The 22,307-nt window shown below is 44.0% G+C and overlaps 1 protein-coding gene across 1 annotated transcript in view; it reads right to left on the reverse strand.

Annotated features, from left to right (window-relative positions):
• LOC132874798 (uncharacterized) overlaps positions 1 to 22,307 on the reverse strand; it is a 46,893-nt gene that overhangs the window by 17,848 nt on the left and 6,738 nt on the right. Inside the window, exons 4-14 of the mRNA XM_060911199.1 lie at positions 16,434 to 16,775; positions 16,143 to 16,361; positions 15,767 to 16,036; positions 13,271 to 13,361; positions 13,108 to 13,144; positions 11,287 to 11,364; positions 11,105 to 11,182; positions 7,143 to 7,153; positions 5,934 to 6,106; positions 5,087 to 5,422; positions 4,752 to 4,976 (exon numbers count right to left, since the gene is read on the reverse strand). Of these exons, the coding sequence (XP_060767182.1) occupies positions 4,752 to 4,976; positions 5,087 to 5,422; positions 5,934 to 6,106; positions 7,143 to 7,153; positions 11,105 to 11,182; positions 11,287 to 11,364; positions 13,108 to 13,144; positions 13,271 to 13,361; positions 15,767 to 16,036; positions 16,143 to 16,361; positions 16,434 to 16,775 (1,860 nt within the window). The remainder of the gene's footprint in view (positions 1 to 4,751; positions 4,977 to 5,086; positions 5,423 to 5,933; positions 6,107 to 7,142; positions 7,154 to 11,104; positions 11,183 to 11,286; positions 11,365 to 13,107; positions 13,145 to 13,270; positions 13,362 to 15,766; positions 16,037 to 16,142; positions 16,362 to 16,433; positions 16,776 to 22,307) is intronic.

Raw genomic sequence — 22,307 nt, forward strand, 5'->3', positions numbered from 1 at the left:
AATTCACCGTGCCATCCGCCGTTGCCAGCTAAAACTCTATAGTTCAAAGAAGAAGCCATATCTAAATGATCCAGAAGCGCAGACGTCTTCTCTGGGCCAAGGCTCATTTAAAATGGACTGTGGCAAAGTGGAAAACTGTTCTGTGGTCAGACGAATCAAAATTTGAAGTTCTTTATGGAAATCAGGGACGCCGTGTCATTCGGACTAAAGAGGAGAAGGATGACCCAAGTTGTTATCAGCGCTCAGTTCAGAAGCCTGCATCTCTAATGGTATGGGGTTGCATTAGTGCATACCTGTCAACATTGAGGTTTGAAAAAAAGGGATATTTCCCAGATTTTTAACTCAAAATAAGGGAAAATTTCGGAAAGTTGGTAATCGAACTGACTTTTCTTCACAAAATTAAATTCGTCCTGCCATTTGGGCAAGTAGCAGCAATACACCTTTTTTGGTTTTGCCTCGCTCCTTTCTTTATTCATGTCTCTAGTCTCGCCGTCTACTGAAACTCGCTCCCTGAGGACAGTGCTTGAAGTGGAAAAAAAAGAAGTGCAGGACCCTGATTTTCTGACAATGCCATCCCGGTCATTCAAATAAGTTCAAATCAAGTTCAATTTTTTTAAATTGAAAACTTCACAGTTTTTGTATTGCCTTCACGCATTTTGCAAAACTTGGCTCATAAGGACAATGATCTACTCTTTTCATCTGTTGTTGTGCTACAGTATTTGTTGTTTGAACAGATGTATTTTCACAATGACTCTCTGAGATATTATTTTTGAACGAAGTGTCATAGTTTGTAGACAGCTGGAGTAAAAACAAATCAGAACTAAGAACCACAACCATATTGTCAAGTTGTGTATGATTTTCCCCAGTTTTGTGCCCCAACTTCAAAAGAGCTTTGGTCACACAAGGAACACTCAGTTTTTCCCCTTTTTTTTTTTTATTGAAGTTCAAAGGTGATGAAGGGGTTGATTAGGGCTTGAATAGGTTGATAACCTTAAGAACAACAGAAAAACATTGCATCATTTTAAGTTTAAACTAATAAAAACAAGTCATCACAACATTACTTTAAGTTTCAAAAATAAAAAATGAGTAATTAGTGCACTACAAGAAAAGCAAAATAAGGTTTAACACCTTTAAGTTTACTAATCACATACATAAACACCTTTGAGTTTAACTAAGTTCACTAATCACCAAACCGCTCTCACGGTGCGCTCACTGGATGCGACCCAGCGCACGGAAAGGCGCTGCTCAACGCGCTGTGCACAGCTGCTCAGCTCGCGCTGATTTTTTGGCGAAGTGTGATAAAGGCTGTACAGCTTGTTGAAGAAGATCTTAAAGTTGTTCATGCCATTGATCTGCTTTAAAACATCCCCAACTGCTAATTCAAGCCTGTGGTTGAGGCAGTGCCAGAGGTTGAGGCAGTGCCAGACAAACAAATGGGGAAACTTCGCACACAACTGCGCTGCCACTCCGGTGAAAATAAAGAAGTGCAGGAACGCAGTTCCGGTGCGTTCCGGCCCACTTCAAGCCCTGCCTGAGGAAAGAATTACGACCATCTTTTAGTTTTGTGAGAAGTTCCGAGCAGTGACCTTGATCAGACTAGCGATATGGTTCTGACAGTCTTCTTCACAGACATGCAATTAAAATCAATGTGTAATTACTAGACTGCCACCTGCTGTACTGGAGAGGGCGGGGACGTGAATTCATGGCCCGACTTCCTGCTGTAAACTCCTGTCAGAGGCGCGTCATGAATTCTGGACCTACCGACTTTTTTATATTGTGAAAATACGGGACTTTTATATAATGTGAAAATACGGGATATTTTCGGGAAAATAAAAAAACGGGAAGACAGCGGGAAATAAGTCAAAATAAGGGATTTCCGGGCGGCACGGTGGTGTAGTGGTTAGTGCTGTCGCCTCACAGCAAGAAGGTCCGGGTTCGAGCTCCGTGGCCGGCGAGGGCCTTTCTGTGCAGAGTTTGCATGTTCTCCCCGTGTCCGCGTGGGTTTCCTCCGGGTGCTCCGGTTTCCCCCACAGTCCAAAGACATGCAGGTTAGGTTAACTGGTGACTCTAAATTGACCGTAGGTGCGAATGTGAGTGTGAATGGTTGTCTGTGTCTATGTGTCAGCCCTGTGATGACCTGGCGACTTGTCCAGGGTGTACCCCGCCTTTTGCCCATAGTCAGCTGGGATAGGCTCCAGCTTGCCTGCGACCCTGTAGAACAGGATAAAGCGGCTAGAGATAACGAGATGAGATGAGATAAGGGATTTCCCGGGAAAAACGGGAGGGTTGACAGGTATGCATTAGTGCATGTGGCATGGGCAGCTTACACATCTGGAAAGACACCATCAATGCTGAAAGGTATATCCAGGTTCTAGAGCAACATATGCTCCCATCCAGACGAAGTCTCTTTCAGGGAAGACCTTGCATTTTCCAACATGACAATGCCACACCACATACTGCATCAATTACAGCATCATGGCTGCGTAGAAGAAGGGTCCGGGTACTGAACTGGCCAGCCTACAGTCCAGATCTTTCACCCATAGAAAACATTTGGTGCATCATAAAACGGAAGATACGACAAAAAAGACCTAAGACAGTTGAGCAACTAGAATCCTACATTAGACAAGAATGGGTTAACATTCCTATCCCTAAACTTGAGCAACTTGTCTCCTCAGTCCCCAGAGGTTTACAGACTGTTGTAAAGAGAAAAGGGGATGTCTCACAGTGGTATTAAACATGGCCTTGTCCCAACTTTTTTGAGATGTGTTGTTGTCATGAAATTTAAAATCACCTCATTTTTCTCTTTAAATGATACATTTTCTCAGTTTAAACATTTGATATGTCATCTATGTTCTATTCTGAATAAAAAATGGAATTTTGAAACTTCCACATCATTGCATTCCGTTTTTATTTACAATTTGTACTTTGTCCCAACTTTTTTGGAATCGGGGTTGTACTCTTTCCACCTTCTTAATACACTCTCTTTGGTTGTCAGCACATTTCCATCTTTCATCACTCTTACCTGCTGTACATCCCTCGCTTCCCTGTTTCTCTGCCTAGCTAGTCTGTACAGGTCTTTCTCTCCTTCTTTGGTCTCCAGTCTTTCGTACAACTCCTGGTATGCATCTGCTTTCACCTTCGCTACCGCTCTTTTTGCCTTCTGTCTCATCTCTCTGTATAACCGCCTGCTTTCCTCATCTCTCTGATCGTCCCAATTCTTCTTTGCTAGCCTCTTCTCTTTTATAATTTCCTGCACTTCTTTGTTCCACCACCATGTCTCCTTGTCTTCCTTCCTCCTTCCCGATGACCACCCTAGCACCTTCCTTGCTGCCTCTCTTACTAGTACAGCAGTAGTATTCCAATCTTCTGGCAGACTTCCATGACCACTCAATGCTTCTCTCATTTCTTCCCTAAACTCCTTCTGATGTTCAACCTCTTTTAGTTTCTACCACTTAATCTTCACTCCACTATTTCACGCTTCCTCTTTTTCACTTTCAAGCTCATCCTGCACACAACCACTCGATGTTGTCTAGCTACACTCTCCCCTGCCATCACTTTACAGTCTCCAATCTCCTTCAGGTTACCCCTTCTGCAGAGTATGTACAGTAGTCCACCTGTGTAGATCTTCCTCCACTCTTAAACGTCACCCTGTGCTGCTCTTACTTCTCGAAGTATGTATTGACTATTGCCAAATTCATCCTCTTTAAAAAAAAAATCAACCACCATTTGCCCTTCCACATTTCTCTCTCTTACACCATTATCTGCCCATCACGTCCTCATCTCCTCTGTTTCCCTCACCAACACCTCCATTGAAATCTGCTCCTATCACCACGCGCTCCTCCCTCGGTATACTTTCTACCACTTCATCCATCTTTTCCCAGAAAGACTCTTTCTCTTCATTCTCACATTCAAACTGTGGGGCGTATGCACACACAACATTGATTACTACTCCTCGAATCTCCAACTTCATGCCTATCACTCTATCTGACACCCTCTTCACATCAATCACACTGTTGACCAACTCTCCCCTCAAAACAATACCAACACCATTTCTTTTTCCATCGACTCCATAATAAAACAACTTGCAGCCGTCTCCAATGTTCTTGGCCTTGCTTCCTTTCCACCTCGTCTCCTGCACACACAAAATGTCCAACTTCCTTTTTTCCATCATACCTGCTAACTCTCTCGCTCTGCCAATCAATGTCCCCACATTCAGTGTTCCTACCCTGAATTCTAAGCTCTTTCCCTTCCATCTTCCATGCTTTCTCCTAACACGCCTCCCCATTCTCTTTCTCCTTCTCCGTTTTGGTGCAACAGTAGCACACTTTCCACCGGCACCCTGTTGACCAACAGTAGACCAACAGGTGGTCGTTGTTAACCCGGGCCCCAACCGATCTGGTATGGTATTTCTCTTTTCATTCCGCATGTTAGATTTGGCACAGTTTTACATTGGATACGGTTCCTGACGCAACCCTCTCCAATTTATCTGGGCTTGGGACCGGCACCAAGAGTACACTTATGCACCCCCAGTGGCTGGATTTTTAACTGATCTATAATTACATAATTTACTAAATAATTATTGAAAGTATTAAAATGATATCTCACACCATCAGTGACTTAGAAACCTTTTTTTAAAATTCAGTCATCATTTCAGAAACAATGATAAAAGCAAAGTCTGATGTTTCAATGATACCAGTATGAGTTACTGGTTACAGTTTGATCCTGAGGGACAGACCGACTCTGACACTTACACACTGGAGGAGAGCGGTGGTTACTCTCATCCACCTTACAGGAGTAGCTGCCTTCATGATATTGATTGCTTGAGTCAAGCCCAATGAAGGCCTCACTGGTAGCCAAGAGATATCCGTTATTCTTGTACCAGTAAAATCTGTATGTGTTGAGGCTGCAGGTGGAGTTACAGGTCACTTTCACTTGTCTCTGTCCTACAGTGTCAGGATCCACCTTCACCTGCAGATCTACACACAATTATAAACCAAAACTGTGTAAATAATTCAGTAAGTAATACATACTACTCATTATACAGGAAAGTGTGTGTGTGTGGGGGGGGGGGGGGGGGTGTTCTGACCTGTAACAGTCAGAAGAACTCCAGATGAGGCTGATATCCAGTCACTGCTCCGTGTTTTAAATCTGAAGTTATAAACTCCAGTGTCACTCACTCTCACGTTGCTCACTGTCAGCTCAGAGGAAGACCACCAGGAGCTTACAGACACTCGTCCTGAGTATTGTGGGTCTTTCCTCAGGTCTTGTGCTTCTCCTTCAGAGCTCTGGACCCGATACCACTCTGTCTGTGTGACACTAGAGTAACCAGGTGTTGTAAATGTACAGGGGATTTTTACTGTAGATTCAGTAACAGCACAGAGACTCTGAGAGGAGAAAGATATACTGGGCTGTGCTTGAATTCCTGGAACGAACACACACACACACACACACCAGAACAACAAAATAAAATGAGTGAAACCCTCAGTAGTGACCAATGACTTGTGCACTAACCAGCAAGAGTGTAAGAACGGTTTTAACTCCTGCTGCTCTCAGTCACACACAGCGAGTGAGGCAAGGACGAGAGTGAAAACGAATAAAGATAGAATTCAATTTGAAACTGTTCATCAACTTCATCCGGATTTATAGAATTAACAGCACAAATAAACTCACACAGGAAAAGAAAGGTGCAGGACCTTAATGTATTATGTAATACATTCATAGCATAATATAATGATTTGATCACGGAAAAAAATCTATTTTATATTTCGATAGAATTTACAATAATTCATTTTTTGTTGCTTGAACGCTTTGCTTTTCCTGTCTGCACTCAAATCTTGTCCAGGTCATTAAAAACACACAGACATGCCGAGAGCCTTTCTGAACTGTTACAGTCAAAAGACAGCAGAAAGAGCTGAAATATTTGAAAAGTTTACCTGTCAGTAACATGAGCATTGCTGCTACTGTAGTATTTCTCCACATTCTGTCAAACACAGTGGCATCAACCTTCAGACACCTGAGACTTGAAGATCCACCACGTGCAGAATTTAGCCCCAAAAAATCCTGAGAAATATAAAATGAATCGATTTGACTTTTTAGTGAATATTTCCTGCTTTAATCAGCCTGTTGCTCCTTCACTCGTACTGCACTTGTCACTGATGAGTTTCGTCATGACACTAGCAGTGGAAACACGGAAGATGTGTAATGCACTTACAACAGTACTGTGTTGTTACACTTCTTGATTTTATCTTTGTGTCTTCCTTCTCTTAAACAGGAGAACACACAAGTGTGGCTAACGCCCCTTTCTTACTCTGTTCTTTCTTTCGTGCTATAAAAAAGGCGTCTCTAGAACTCGTACTGTTCTTATTCTCCCCCAAAATTTCTTCCATTTTCACGAGTCATAATTTTTGATGTAGACCCATAAAGTTATACAGTAATTAAACTATATGAATCGTGCACGTGTACTATTGGGAAAGACCTGAAAGGCTGGAAAATCTGAAATATCATGAGAACCATTGAGCAACACCCTAGCAACCAACTAGGTTCACATAGCAACCACTGGGCAAGACCTGCAATATCATAACCACTGGAGTACGTTAGCAAGCATTGAGTAACACCTCAGCAACCAACTTGAGCTCAGCAACCACTCAGAACACCATAACAACCACCTGGAATATCATGGCAACCAACAAGAAATGTGATAGCAACCCAATGGAATATCATAGCAACCACCGAGCAACACCCAAACAACCAACCGGGACAGCATAGCAACCACCTAGCAACACCCTAATAACCAGCTAGAATAACATTCCTAATAAGGCTGCCACCCTTCACTTATAATACAGAATGGTGCTATATTGAAAAATAAAACCCAGCATCCATTGTTGAGTTGATAAAGGACGTCAATTGTCCCAGATTTCTCCTCCACACAGTTTCATACATCCACCAATTCTTCATCGTGGTGAGATCATCATCATGGTGAAGAAAATCAAAACAGTTTCACAAGAAATCGAGGAAAAGATCAGAATCAGTGTTATGGGACAGAGAATAACTCAAACTGTACAGTTTACCATGGAGCACGCAGCAGGTGATGATAACATCCGAGCAGCGGAAGAACAACATGGGAATCAGTCAGTACCTTTTACCTCAGACTTCCCTGATGAGGAAATGGCATGATGATGTTTAATACATTATGTTATGTGCTGTTCTTTTTCATTATCTGATTGAATGATGAGGGTTTTCCTCAAAATCATGAACCAAAAAAATCCCCATAAAATAATGAGGGTCGAAGGAGAACAAGTACGAGGGCACTGTCAAGCTAGCTAGCATCAGGCAAAATATTATATTAGGCTGTATAACTAGGTCAGGGGTTGGGGTTGGACTGAAGGTTTAAGATTATTAGATAGATTTATTCTGTAATTCATAAATATTGTAGTTTACATTCGAGAAATAGTTGCAAGGTAAAATTATCCGAATAAATAGCCATAAAATGTCCCTTATTTTGTGGCACAATGGTGTAGTGCAGGGGTCTTCAATCCTATCCGCAAAGGGCCGGTGTAGCTGCAGGCTTTCATTACAGCCAAATTGGAGGCTCACTTGATTGTTGACTGGAGACGAGGGTGAAATGATTAAACAAGTGAAATCAGGTGTAGCTCCTGCTTGGTTGGAATGAAAGCCTGCAGCCACACTGGCCCTTTGTGGATAGGATTGAAGACCCCTGGTGTAGTGGTTAGCACTGTCACCTTACAGCAAGAAGGTTCTGGGTTCAAGCACAGCGGCCGACAGAGGTCTTTCTGTGTGGAGTTTGCATGTTCTCCCCGTGTCTGCGTGGGTTTCCTCCGGGTGCTCCAGTTTCCTCCACAGCCCAAAGACATGCAGGTTCGGCTCATTGGTGACTCTAAATTGACTGTAGGTGTGAATGTGAGTGTGAATGGCTGTTTGTCTCTGTGTCAGCCCTGTGATGATCTGGTGACTTGTCCAGGGTGTACCCTGCCTCTCGCCCATAGTCAGCTGGGATAGGCTCCAGCTTGCTCACAACCCTCCACAGGATAAGCGTTTCCAGATAATGGATGGACAGATGGATGGATGCCCCTTATTTTCCCTCATTGACTGTGGCAACCCCAATACCAACCCCACCACCACCACCCAAGGAACCACCTGGAATACCATCGCAACTTTCTCGCAACACCGTCATGAACACCTCTGATATTGTTTCGCGAGCTGTGTCAAGCCAACTTCAATGTTCATTTACAAACTTGAGTCTTCTAGTTTCTTTTTAAAACCAAGTTGAAGAGGTTTTGTGTCCTGATTCCAGTTTTTTTCTCTCTCATGTTTCATCCATTATAAATTCGTCTCTGTTTCTTCAAAAGGTGGTGCGCTTTGACCAGTTAGGTTTGAGGGATTTTTTTTCCCCCCAGACTGCTGAATCATGAAATTCTGACATTGTCCCACAAGAAGCTGAGCTGCTTTTTTTATTATTCATTTATTTATTTTTATTTTGTATTTCTACTTCATTTTATTTTTCACTTTTTAAATGACCAGGATTGTTCTCTATATCATGTAAAAAGGTTTGAATTACTGTTTGAAGATGGTCGATACATTAAAAAAAATATATATATATCACACAATATAAAAGCTCAGAAGCTCAATTTTATTCTTGCACATAGAAAAATTTTGAACTTTGTACAGTAACAGATCCAACAGTGGAATTCATCTTGATGGAGGTTGGTTTTCTTTCCTACATTATCGGTTCTCATCATCATCATCAAACAGCTTTTTACAACATATGAAAAAAAACACATAGGATTAGAGAATAGCAGATAAAGTGATAATTTGTTAAACAAGTGATTAACAAAGTGATTATCAACTGATGTCAGTGTGAACAGAGATCAAGCAAATGAAGAGACAATGATGAGAAAAAGCTGGAGCGCGAGATATCGGAGTAAATGTGAAGGATAATCCCAGGCCACTACACTTGTTTATATATATTATACAGATAATCTAAGTGTGTGTGTGTGTGTGTGTGTGTGTGTGTGTGTGTGTGTGTGTGTGTGTGTGAGAGTGAGTGTGAGAGAGAGTGAGTGTGTGTATGTATAACACATTAAATATGCAAAAAGACAACTGAGAAATTCAAGTCTGACTCGTGCCCTAATTTTAAGAACTTGTGACTCAACTTGGACTTGAGCACCGGTGACTCGGACTCATGTATTAACTGCATTCGGACTCGTAAATTGGAGACGAGGACTCGAATTTTTTTTTCTTTATTTTTTGTAACATGCCATAATAATTTGGCATAAGATATTTATATCTATATTAATTTTTGTACTAATTTCATGCAAGACTGTCACACCTGCGTGCCTTGGCACGTGCATCAGATAGACTTTCAGGCACGCTTCGGATAGCACGCGCGTCAAGTGGACTCTCGTGCATGCGCCATAAATGACTTGCACCTACACGGGATTAGGGCGCAATTAGCGCGCCTATATAAAAATAGTGAAAATGCACTTACTTTGCGAAGTATTGAGTTGCATTGCTGACATGTTACCGAGCCTTATTTCCTTGTTTGGGTTCCTGATCCCTGATTTCCTGTTTCTCGTCTTTGATTCTGCCGAGTCTACGATAGCCTGTTTGTGCCTCGCTCGTCCTCTTGCCCGTTTCCCTGTTTTACGATTTTGCCTGCCATTCTGGATTGTTTACCGGTCTTCACTTGTATTAATAAACACACCTTCTACACTTATGTCCATCTCCCAACCTGTTTCACATTTGCCTGTTCATACATCACGTTCAGGAACAAACTAATGCTAATGGCGCTAAAACAGCCACCATCAAACGGTGCGGTTGGAGTCTTGTTCTCGGACTAAAAATTTTTTCATGACTTGGACTTGAAAACTGGGGACTCGAAACTGGACTCGGACTCTAGGTTTAGTGACTCAACAACAACACTGCTTCCACCGATAGTGAAGTCACCTGTATTGTCACTACTGTACATTCTTGGACCCACTGCTGTCTAAATAGTGCAATTACAGTTCGGAAAAACTAAGAGATTACGCAGGCTGATGATAATAGTGCTTCATTTTTTATTTCATCAATTTGAAATCATCATCAAATTTCTATCGTGATTTATCGTCCCATGATATATCGTTCCACACCCATCACTAACCAAAATCTACTGTTAGTCATCATTCCCCAGTTCTGGAGAACTTCTCCTCACTGAGTCAGGTAGCTATACCCTGAAATAAAAGCACACACATTATAAAATTATACACTGGAATAAACAAACACTCTTTTGCACAAAACACACACTTCCTGTCGATTGAATTTCTATCAGAGGACGAAATCACAGATTTCAAATATCTGGATGTGTTACTTCTCGAAAATGCATCAAAATAAATGAAATAAACAAACATTCTTACATTTATTACAGTCTTGTACATAGGAATGATCACTGGAGTAAGAAAAAAAATCATTTTAACTGTCATGAATCAGTTCACCAATTAACAGTCTCAGGAGGCATTACACTTTCAAACACTTCACCACAGATATGGAACAAATTTGAACATCAGCCATCTATTGTGACAAATCCATAACATCTGGATCCATCGAAACTACAAGGCTAAAAATAAAATCTGGAAGGCAAGATAAATTATAAAAATATGTGCTGTTCTGGGCGGCACGGTGGTGTAGTGGTTAGCGCTGTCGCCTCACAACAAGAAGGTCCGGGTTCGAGCCCCGTGGCTGACAAGGGCTTTTCTGTGTGGAGTTTGCATGTTCTCCCCGTGTCCGCGTGGGTTTCTTACAGGTGCTCCAGTTTCCCCCACAGTCCAAAGACATGCAGGTTAGGTTAACTGGTGACTCTAACTTGACCATAGGTCTGAATGTGAGTGTGAATGGTTGTGTGTCTATGTGTCAGCCCTGTGATGACCTGGCGACTTGTCCAGGGTGTACCCCGCCTTTCGCCCATAGTCAGCTGGGATAGGCTCCAGCTTGCCTGCGACCCTGTAGAACAGGATAAAGTGGTTAGAGATAATGAGATGAGATGTGCTGTTCTGATGAAAGAGAGGTGACAGTGACCATTTATTTCAGTCTGGTGAAGCAGGAACACACTTACCGTCAGCGTGTCATAATCAGAGGACATGGTTGCAGGGTTCAGGGTTGTGTAAGTCTCACTGTCAAAACTTTTAACATTCTGGGGGGGAAATGAACAGTTTAGAGAACTAAATATGGGATGTGCATGGTCTCACTCACACACGTACACACACACACACACACACACACACACAGTATACGTACTTCCAGTGTGTCATAATCTGGGGACACAGTCCTGGAGTTCATTTCTATGTACATGTCATCTCCAGGCAATGGAATACGCTGAGAGAAATGAACAGAAATCTTCTTTAACAGAAATCTTGAACAGAAATCTTCTTCAATAACAGATGTATACAGTGGTGTTTGAAAGTTTATGAACCCTTTAGAATTTTCTATAATTCTGCATAAATATGACCCAAAACATCATCAGATTTTCACACAAGTCCTAAAAGTAGATAAAGAGAACCCAGTTAAACAAATTCGACAAAAGTATCATACTTGCTCATTTATTTATTGAGAAAAATGATCCAATATTACATATCTGTGAGTGGCAAAAGTATGTGAACCTCTAGGATTAGCAGTTAATTTGAAGATGAAATTAGAGTCAGGTGTTTTCAATCAATGGGATGACAATCAGGTGTGAGTGGGCACCCTGTTTTATTTAAAGAACAGGGATCTATCAAAGTCTGATCTTCACAACATGTTTGTGGAAGTGGATCATGGCACAAACAAAGGAGATTTCTGAGGACCTCAGAAAAAGCGTTATTGATGATCATGAGGCTGGAAAAGGTTACAAAACCATCTATAAAGAGTTTGGACTCCACCAATCCACAGTCAGACAGATTGTGTACAAATGGAGGAAATTCAAGACCATTGTTACCCTCCCCAGGAGTGGTTGACCAACAAAGATCACTCCAAGAGCAAGGCGTGTAATAGTCGGCGAGGTCACAAAGGACCCCAGGGTAACATCTAAGCAACTGAAGGCCTCTCTCACACTGGTTAATGTTCATGTTCATGAGTTCACCATCAGGAGAACACTGATCAACAATGGTGTGCATGGCAGGGTTGCAAGGAGAAAGCCGCTGCTCTCCAAAAAGAACATTGCTGCTCATCTTAAGTTCGCAGAAGATCACGTGGACAAGCCAGAAGACTTTTGGAAAATTGTTTTGTGGATGGATGAGACCAAAATAGAACTTTTTGGTTTAAATGAGAAGCGTTATGTTTGGAGAAAGAAAAACACTGCATTCCAGCATATGAACCTTATCCCTTCTGTAAAACATGGTGGTGGTCATAGTATCATGGTTTGGGCCTGTTTTGCTGCATCTGGGCCAGGACGGCTTACCATCATTGATGGGACAATGAATTCTGAATTACACCAGTGAATTCTAAAGGAAAATGTCAGGACATCTGTCCATGAACTGAATCTCAAGAGAAGGAGGGTCATGCAGCAAGACAACAACCCTAAGCACACAAGTTGTTCTACCAAAGAATGGTAAAAAAAAGAATAAAGTTTAATGTTTTGGAATGGCCAAGTCAAAGTCCTGACCTTAATCCAATTGAAATTTTGTGGAAGGACCTGAAGCAAGCAGTTCATATAAGAAAATCCACCAACATCCCAGAGTTGAAGCTGTTCTGTACGGAGGAACGGGCTAAAATTCCTCCAAGCCGGTGTGCAGGACTGATCAACAGTTACCGCAAACGTTTATTTGCAGTTATTGCTGCACAAGGGGGTCCCACCAGATACTGAAAGCAAAAGTTCACATACTTTTGCCACTCACAGATCTGTAATATTGGATCATTTTCCTCAATAAATAAATGACCCAGTATAATATTTTTGTCTCATTTGTTTAACTGGGTTCTCTTTATCTACTTTTAGGATTTGTATGAAAATCTGATGATGTTTTAGGTCATATTTATGCAGAAACATAAATTCTAAAGGGCTCACAAACTTTCAAGCACCACTGTAGGAACTATATGTTGTACTTGATGAAGATAAAGCAGTCAAGTGAAAAATTCTCTCAGTACCTGAACATCTGTGTCTCTTTCTGCTTGTCTCTTCCTCCTGTTCACACAAATGACACAAAAACATGGCTATTAAACTGTTCCTGCATCATTCAGCTAATGCTTTAGACTGGATTAAGTTCATGGTACAGATTAATGGTCACGATGAAAGAATTCAGTCACTCACTTGATGCACAGAACGGCAGTAAGAAGAGAAAGAAGGAGAGCAGGAACGAGTGCAGCCGCTCCCCATACAGCATGCAACTTCCACACATCAGCTGAGATAAAGAACATGCAGCACATCAGTAAACACCAGCATGAAGGTTTTACTACTTATAAAACCAGGGGCGCCGCTAGAAATCTTGGGCCCTATGAAAGATTACAATTTAGGCCCCCCCCAGTAAAATTTTCAAGCTCAAGCAACTGAATTTGAAGTCTGTTTTTGGCTGGCACTTTTACTTTACTACGCGTGTGATCAGCTACCTAGCAAGTTTAGGTGATACAATTATTTGGTATATGAACATTTTAAATGCAGAACTGTCAGAATTAGACTGAATAGACTGTTGCCTGAAAATGAACATTCCATGATATATATGGAAGATATATATAAATTTTTTTTCTTTTATGAGCAACTATTATTAGGCCACTCAGTAGCTTATGGAGTTCATTCAATCCAAATGTTTGTGTTGAGAGAAACTGCATGCATCACTGTATCAGTATGGATTTATAACATTCTGTATGCACATTATGGATACTCCAGAGCCCTCCAGCAAACATCATCAATAATTAGGATTACAAAATGTATTCCTTTGTTTCCTCCATTTATTGACTTATTGTATGTGATCAAGGCCGAATCCCATTTCACCCCTTGGACCAACCCCTTGGCCCTTCCCCTCCATTTTGCGCGTTCACGTTAAGGGGTAGGGGTATCCCAATCCCAGTTAACGCGGAGGGGTAGGGCTTCTGTACCCCTCCAAACGGAGATTTTCCTGGAGCTGACTCTGAACGAAGGGGTTTGAGTGATTTCCCACAATGCCATGCGGATTTCAGCGAGATTTCATGCGGATTTCAGAAAGATGGCGGTTCCCGCGGCGAAAGATTGTCATAAATGTATTTTCTCCATTATTTACGTGTTTTAAGTTGTTATCCAGAGGAAACACACCGCTTGATTCGCTTTCGAGCTGAGAATGAGCAGCGATTTCTGAAATCCAAGCTGCTGCTAAAAAGCTTTGGGAGTGAGTATTGTTTTCGGTTGCTTTACTGCGTACGTTTTGTTCTGTTATTCTCGCTTTTATTGTTTACATGAGTGTTCTGACACCTCATTCTGTCGGATGTGGTGCACGAAGCGCCAAAGATATCCCATTCAGTGGTGTTAGTTAACAAATCACACCCTGCCAGCAGAGATTTCTGGTTCTGGCTCTGACTGTAGCGGCTGGTCGCAGCCAATGACGCATTTGGTCGCGTTTTGCTAACGTAAACGCTGACGGAGGTACGCGATGACGTATGCGATCGTTGAAGGGCTATCCCAATACGTAAGGGTTGAATTTCAAGCCCTATCCCTTGTAGCTCAGTTTCAAGGGGAAGGGCCAAGGGGAAGGCAGAGGGGGAGGGGTAGAAATTAGAATTGGGATTGGGCCCAAATGTATGCCTTGATGAATAACTACACTAGTTTTTTGATACAATTACAGAGTGCACTGCAAGAAATCCACTAAGTGTTTTTGGTTTCTTTTAGGCATCACACATTTATTAGAAAACACAGCAAATGTTCAAATATTCAAGTTAAATACCTAGCAATAGTATCAATAAATCCACACATGAACAATAGCAATGATATCTATGACCACAGCTAATGTGCAAAATATTAAAGTTAAATACTTAACAATATCAACAAATCCACACACGAACAATGGCAAAACATCTAGACTTAATTATACAATAAAGATACCTATGAAAAAAGGTGATTTTTTTTTTCCACACACAGTGTGATATCCGGACTTCATAATTTATCACACCTGCTCCTGCTTAGCAACTTCTAGAATGTTCACCTCTGTTGCACGCAGAGAGAAACTGACAGCTGCTCTTAACTGCGCTAATCCCGCTCCCAGAATCACACTGTACCATTAGTAAAAAGGGTGGCGGGGTGAAATGACAATATCATAAATAATTCAAAAAAAAGGTTATAGCAAATCATAACAATGTATAATTTGCATATTTTAACAGATGAAATGAAATATTTTATTTCAAAAACTTACACAAGGCAATACTATTAAAATAATATTAATATCCCTCACAGGGCCCCCCTGTCAGTGCCAGGCCCTTAGAATCGTCCTAACTTTCCCCCCCTAGCGGCGCCCCGTATAAAACACTTGGGGACATGCTGTTGTATGAAAATAATCAGCTTCAGGGTGGTATCACTAACTCGGTAGCGACTGAGTGATGCGAGTGCATTAATATAAATCTGTGATTTGTTGAGCAGCCAGAACTACTGACAGAGATGCTGTGAGAGAAAATGAATGAAGAGAATTCAGCAGTGCTGTGGGATAATCAGTTACATCATGTTCCCTTTGTGGAAAACAAGATCCATCATTACCTTATGCAGGTAATTTAATGTAAAATAGAAAAATATCTTTTTGATGAATGAAATATCCTGATTAAATAGCTATTTTAAAAGCTCAACACTTACCCAACACATCCAGGTGTATTGGTGTAGAGTTGTCGAGCCCCAGCTGATTGTGAGCAGTGCAGTAGTACAGTCCTCTGTCCTGGGAGCTGATCTTGCTGATGCTGTAATTCTGGCCTGTTGTTAACAGTGTATCACCAGCTGCTCTCTGCTTAAACCAGGAGTAGTTGAGAACAGAAGGGTTTGCATCACTGCTACAGCTCAGTGTCACTGAATCCTCATCCACTGTGTCTCCAAAGGAAAGATCCATTGCTCTGGTGTTTTTCGGAGAATCTGATTAGAAATAAAACGCATGAATCAGCTGGTGTGTGTTCAGGATGAGAATTTGATCAAGATCTAGTCGGTGTACTCTATTGAGGAGAGTAAAATCCACACTCACACACTGGAGGAGAGAGGAGACTGTCATGGCCTTCAACAGCACAGCTGTAACTGACCACACCACTGACTGCAGCTACAGAGCAGGAGGCAGATTTACACTCAGACACACGCTGTCTGTTCTTGTACCAGATGTAAGTGAGGTTGTTAGACAGAGTGCAGGTGGTGGAACAGCTCAGCTTTATGTCCTGGTCACTCGTGGCTGATACTGCAACCTTCAGATCTGCAAACAATAAACTGGTTGATGATTTTCATCTAAATTTAATTCAGTAAATGTATAACTGTGTAACATTACCTGTGACAGACAGAGAAACTCCAGGTTGGCCGGTGAATTTTCCCCCATCAGTGTAGAATCTGAATCTGAATGTTTGAGCGTCTCTCTCTCTCAGGTTAGTGATTCTCAGACTACAGTTATTCTGGGAGCTGTGTGTGTACTGCACTCGGCCCCGATACTCCTCATCCTCTCTCACATCCACAGCCTCACCATCGGCCTGCTCTTTAATAAACCACACTGATTTAATCACTCTGTGGCCTGCAGGGAGTTTATAAGAGCAGGAGACATCAATCGATGTGCCTTTCAGAGCACAAACATGTTCAGGAGTGTAAGTCACACCCCAACACTCTTTACCCAGTACACCTGAAACACACAGAGGTACACACAGGAAGGAAGAACTTGAATAAGGAGAGCTCCATTTAGACTTTTGAGGCTGAAATTCATGTGAAATGTGAGTTGCTCTGTAAAGCACTAAAATATATAATTAAATGAAAGCAAATCTGGATTAATACAGTTCTATTAACTGATCTAAACACGGGCGGCACGGTGGTGTAGTGGTTAGCACTGTCGCCTCACAGCAAGAAGGTCCTGGGTTCGAGCCCCGTGGCCGGCGAGGGCCTTTCTGTGTGGAGTTTGCATGTTCTCCCCATGTCCGCGTGGGTTTCCTCCGGGTGCTCCGGTTTCCCCCACAGTACAAAGACATGCAGGTTAGGTTAACTGGTGACTCTAAATTGACCATAGGTGTGAATGTGAGTGTGAATGGTTGTCTGTGTCTATGTGTCAGCCCTGTGATGACCTGGCGACTTGTCCAGGGTGTACCCCGCCTTTCGCCTGTAGTCAGCTGGGATAGGCTCCAGCTTGCCTGCGACCCTGTAGAACAGGATAAAGCGGCTACAGATAATGAGATGATCTAAACACAGATTTGCATTTATCCCTCCCATGGAAAAATAAAACAAACAGCAACAGGACCAATTTTATCAGCAGAGCTTTTCAGAGATTTACAAGTCAGAACGGCATATTTTCTGTCTTCAGAAACATTTAGTAGCTCAGAAATGCTTATTCTCTGTGTCAATGAAAACAAAGCCAAATAATGTGAGGTGGAATTGTGAAGTATAGTTTGTTCTGCAGATAAATGGCACCAACATTTTTTTAACTGATCTATCTTCTTCTTCTTCTTTTGGCTGCTCCCGATTAGGGGTTGCCACAGCAGATCTTTCATCTCCATTGCTCCCTGTCTTCCACATCCTTCTCTACCACACCTGCCACTTTCATGTCCTCTCGCACCACATCCATGCATCTCCTCTTTGGCCTTCCTCGTTTTCGTTTGCCTGGCAGCTCCATCCTCAACATTCTCCTTCCAACATGCTCTGCATCTCTTCTCAGGATGTGCCCGTACCATCTCAGTCTCATCTCTCTTAGCTTAATTCCCAAGCTCTCCACATGTGCTGTCCCTCTGATGTGCTCGTTCCTTATCCTGTCCAATCTTGTCACTCCCATCGCAAACCTTAACATCCTCAACTCCGCCACCTCCAACTTTGCCTCCTGTCTCTTCTTTAAGGGTACGGTCTCCAATCCATACATCACAGCTGGTCTCACTACTGTCTTATACATCTTACCTTTCACTTTTGCTGGGACTTTCCTATCACAAATGACTCCCAAAATCCTTCTCCAACTGCTCCACCCTGCCTGCACTCTTTTTCTCACCTCACTATCGCAGCCCCCATTTTCCTGCACAGTTGACCCCAGGTACTTGAATTCACCAACTTTCTTTATGTCTACTCCTTGCATCTTCACTACACTCTCATCCCCATTCTCATCGATGCACATTTATTCTGTTTTGCTACTGCTCACCTTCATTCCTCTTCGTTCCAATGCATACCTCCATCTCTCCAAACCCAACTCAACCTCCTTTCTACTTTCACCACATATCACAATATCATCCGCAAACATCATGTTCCATGGTGACTCTTGCCTCACTTCGTCCATCAAGCTATCCATCCACTATGGCAAACAAGAAAGGACTCAAAGCAGATCCTTGATGGAGTCCCACCTTCACCTTGAACCATTCAGTCGTTCCAACTGCACACCTCACTGCTGTTTCACTGTTCTCATACAAGTCTTGCACCACTCTAATATACTTCTCATTCACTCCACTCTTTCTCATACAATACCATAACTCCACTATCGGCACTCTATCGTATGCCTTCTCCAGGTCCACAAACACACAATGTAGCTTTCTCTGGTCTTCTCTGTACTTCTCCATTAACATTCTTAAAGCAAAAATTGCATCCGACGTGCTCTTCCTTGGCATAAACCCGTACTGCTGTTCACAGATTGCTACCTCTCTTCTCAATCTCTCCTTCAATACCCTTTCCCATAGCTTCATGGTGTGGCTCATCAGTTTTATTCCTCTGTAATTACTGCAGCTCTGTACATCTCCCTTATTCTTGTATATTGGGACTAGCACACTCTCCATTCATTTGACATTTTCTCATTCTCTAGGATCTTATTAAACAATCTCGTTAGGAACTCCACAGCCGTCTCACCCAAACATCTCCAAGCCTCAATTGGGATACCATCTGGTCCGACTGCTTTCCCAGTCTTCATTCTTTTCATGGCTGCCCTCACCTCATCCTTACTAACCAACTCTGCTTCCTGATTTGCTGTCTCCAATGAATCTGACCTTTTCTCTCTTGGATTCTCCTCATTTAATAAATCCTCAAAGTACAACTCCGATTCCAAAAAAGTTGGGACAAAGTACAAATTGTAAATAAAAACGGAATGCAATAATTTACAAATCTCAAAAACTGATATTGTATTGACAATAGAACATAGAGAACATATCTGTGGCAGTGGGGGCGTGGTCAAGTGGCGGTCTGTGACCGGAGGGTGGAGTCAGGGAAGGTAAGTAGCAGAATCACTACACCTGATGTGAATTAACCTGTGTTTGTGTGTCTTCCCCAGTGACCGCGCCCTATTTGAGGAGAGCGAGAGCAGAGCGAGAGCAGAGCGGGCTCTCTCCCGACCAGAACACGTGTGTGTGGCGTGTGTGTATAAGTAAAAGTATAGAAGCTGAAAAGCTGACAATAAAAGAGTTATTGAGAACTCAGTACTGGCCTGCCGTGCTTCTGTGCTCCACCCACCTAGAACACTTGCTACAGTGGTGCCAAAACCTGGGAGGACCGCAGGAGAGAACAGCCCCATGGAGTCCTCCCCCTTCAAGGACCTGGTCCATGCCCTCGCCACGGCCCAACAGAGCCAGCACCAGGCGCTGGTCGCCTTCCGGGAAGAACAGGAGTGAAGGTTCGAGGCCCTGGTGCTAGCGCAGCAGGAAGATCGCCGGGTGTTCCGGCACCTACTCGTGTCGGCGGGGTCCACCACCTCCACCGCCGCAGGCCCTTCCCACCTCATCCTGACAAAGATGGGCCCGCACAACGACCCTGAGGCCTTCCTTGTTCTCTTTGAGCAGGCAGCAGAGGCGTGGGGTTGGCCGGTGGAACAGCGTGTGGCGCGCCTCCTCCCCCTCCTCACGGGCGAGGTGCAGCTGGCCGCACTACAGCTCCCCGCCGACAGCTGGCTGGTCTATGTGGACCTCTGCAGGGCCGTCTTCCAGCGCGTGGGTCGCACTCCGGAGCAGCAGGGGCAGCGCTTCCGCGCACTGCGCCTGGAGGAGGTCGGCCGCAGCCGACCGGCTGTTCATGTTTGGCCAGCAACTCCGGGATGCCTGCCGCCGGTGGCTGAGGGCCGACAACCGCGACGCTGAGGAGATCATCAATCTGGTGGTGCTGGAGCAGTTCGTCGCTCGACTTCCAGAGGGAACCGCGGAGTGGGTCCAGTGCCATCGCCCGGCGTCGCAGGATCAGGCCATTGAGCTGGCGGAGGACCATATGGCGGCCGTTCCAACGGCAGGACAGTGTGTCTCCCCTTCTCCTCTCCCCTCTCTCTCTCTCTCTCCTTCTGTTCCTCTCCCTCGCCCCATTCCCCCACCGCGGAGGCGGGGGCCGGCTCCCCGCACCCGCAGTGTCCTATCTTCCCCTACTTCCATGTCTGTGTCTTCCCCCCCTCAGGTGAGTGATATCCGGAACACCGGTGCAGAGAGGGAGCCCGGGCCGGTGTCCTGGCGCTGCGGGGAGCCGGGGCACCTCCAGCATCAGTGCTCAGCGATGGAGGTGGGCGCGGTGGTCCTGATCCCCGACGCGCCAGGAGCCGCCCTCGATCGGGCCGGAGCGTATCGCATACCGGTGAGTATCCAAGGGGATACGTATCAGGCTTTGGTGGATTCCGGCTGTAATCAGACCTCAATCCACCAAAGCCTGGTGCAAAACGAGGCATTGGGGGAGCACAATTGGTGAAGGTGTTGTGTGTGCATGGGGATGTTCACAGCTACCCTTTAGTGTCAGTTCACATTCTGTTTCGAGGGGAGAAATTTAGAGTAAAGGCGGCAGTTAATCCTCGCCTCACCCACTGTATAATTTTGGGGACTGATTGGCTGGGATTTCGGGATTTAATGAGTCATCTCGTGAAGAGTGGGTCCTGCCGTAGTTTAATAAGGGGAGGTCCTGGTGTGGCTTTGGTGGGAGCAGCTGTCACAGAGCCGTCTACGTCAGCTCCGCATCAGAGGGAGGAGCTGCCGGCTCCTCCTCTCTCTCTCGGGGAATCCCTCGCGGATTTTCCATTAGAGCAGTCGCGAGACGAGACTCTGCGGCATGCATTTGACCAAGTGAGAGTAATCGATGGTCAAATGCTCCAGCCAAATGCCACCCCGTCCTTCCCCTACTTCGCGATTATGAAGGATAGATTATACCGTGTGACGCAGTCACTCAAACTAAAGAGCAAATTACACAGCTTTTGATTCCAAAGAGCCGCCGGGAATTGGTATTCCAGGCGGCTCACTTTAATCCCATGGCTGGACACTTAGGGAAGGATAAAACACTAGCCCAAATAATGGCCCGGTTCTATTGGCCAGGGATTCGCGGCGATGTCCGTAGGTGGTGTACGGCGTGCCGCGAATGCCAGTTAGTAAATCCAGTGGCCATTCCAAAAGCGCCTTTGCGCCCTCTCCCATTAATCGAGACCCCGTTCGAAAGAATTGGGATGGATCTCGTCGGGCCATTAGATCGGTCAACACGAGGGTAACGCGTTATATTAGTTTGAGTGGACTATGCAACGCGATACCCGGAAGCAGTGCCTCTTCATAATATCTCAGCATGCCATATTGCGGAGGCGCTGTTCTGCGTTATCTCCCGAGTTGAAATCCCAAAAGAGATTCTGACTGACCAAGGCACAGCGTTTATGTCATGTACCCTAAAGGAACTGTATAGGTTGTTGGGTATTAAGCCAATCCGCACCAGCGTTTATTACCCACAAACGGATGGTTTAGTTGAACGGTTCAATCGCACCCTCAAAAATGTAATTAAAAAATTCATAAGCGAGGACGCACGTAATTGGGATAAGTGGCTTAAACCCTTGTTGTTTTCAGTGCGAGAGGTCCTACAAGCCTCCACGGTGTTCTCCCCATTTGAATTGTTATATGGGCGTAAGTTGCGCGGCATTCTCGATGTGCTGCAGGAAAATTGGGAGGAGGGACCTTCACAAAGTAAAAATGAAATCCAATACGTTATTGACCTGCGCATAAAACTCCACACACTCGCCCACCTAACCCAGGAGAATTTGCGGCAGGACCAAGAACGACAAACCCGCCTGTACAAGAAGGGTATGTGCCTCAGGGAGTTTGCACCAGGAGATAAAGTACTCGTACTGTTGCCCACATCGAGCTCCAAATTAATCGCCAGGTGGCAAGGACCCTTTGAGGTCACATGGCGAGTCGGGGACGTCGACTATGAGGTGAGGCGAATGGACAGGGGTGGGGCGTTACAGGTATACCACTTCAATCTG

This window comes from Neoarius graeffei, chromosome 27 (genome assembly GCF_027579695.1).
Source record: "Neoarius graeffei isolate fNeoGra1 chromosome 27, fNeoGra1.pri, whole genome shotgun sequence".
Lineage (NCBI taxonomy): Eukaryota > Metazoa > Chordata > Actinopteri > Siluriformes > Ariidae > Neoarius > Neoarius graeffei.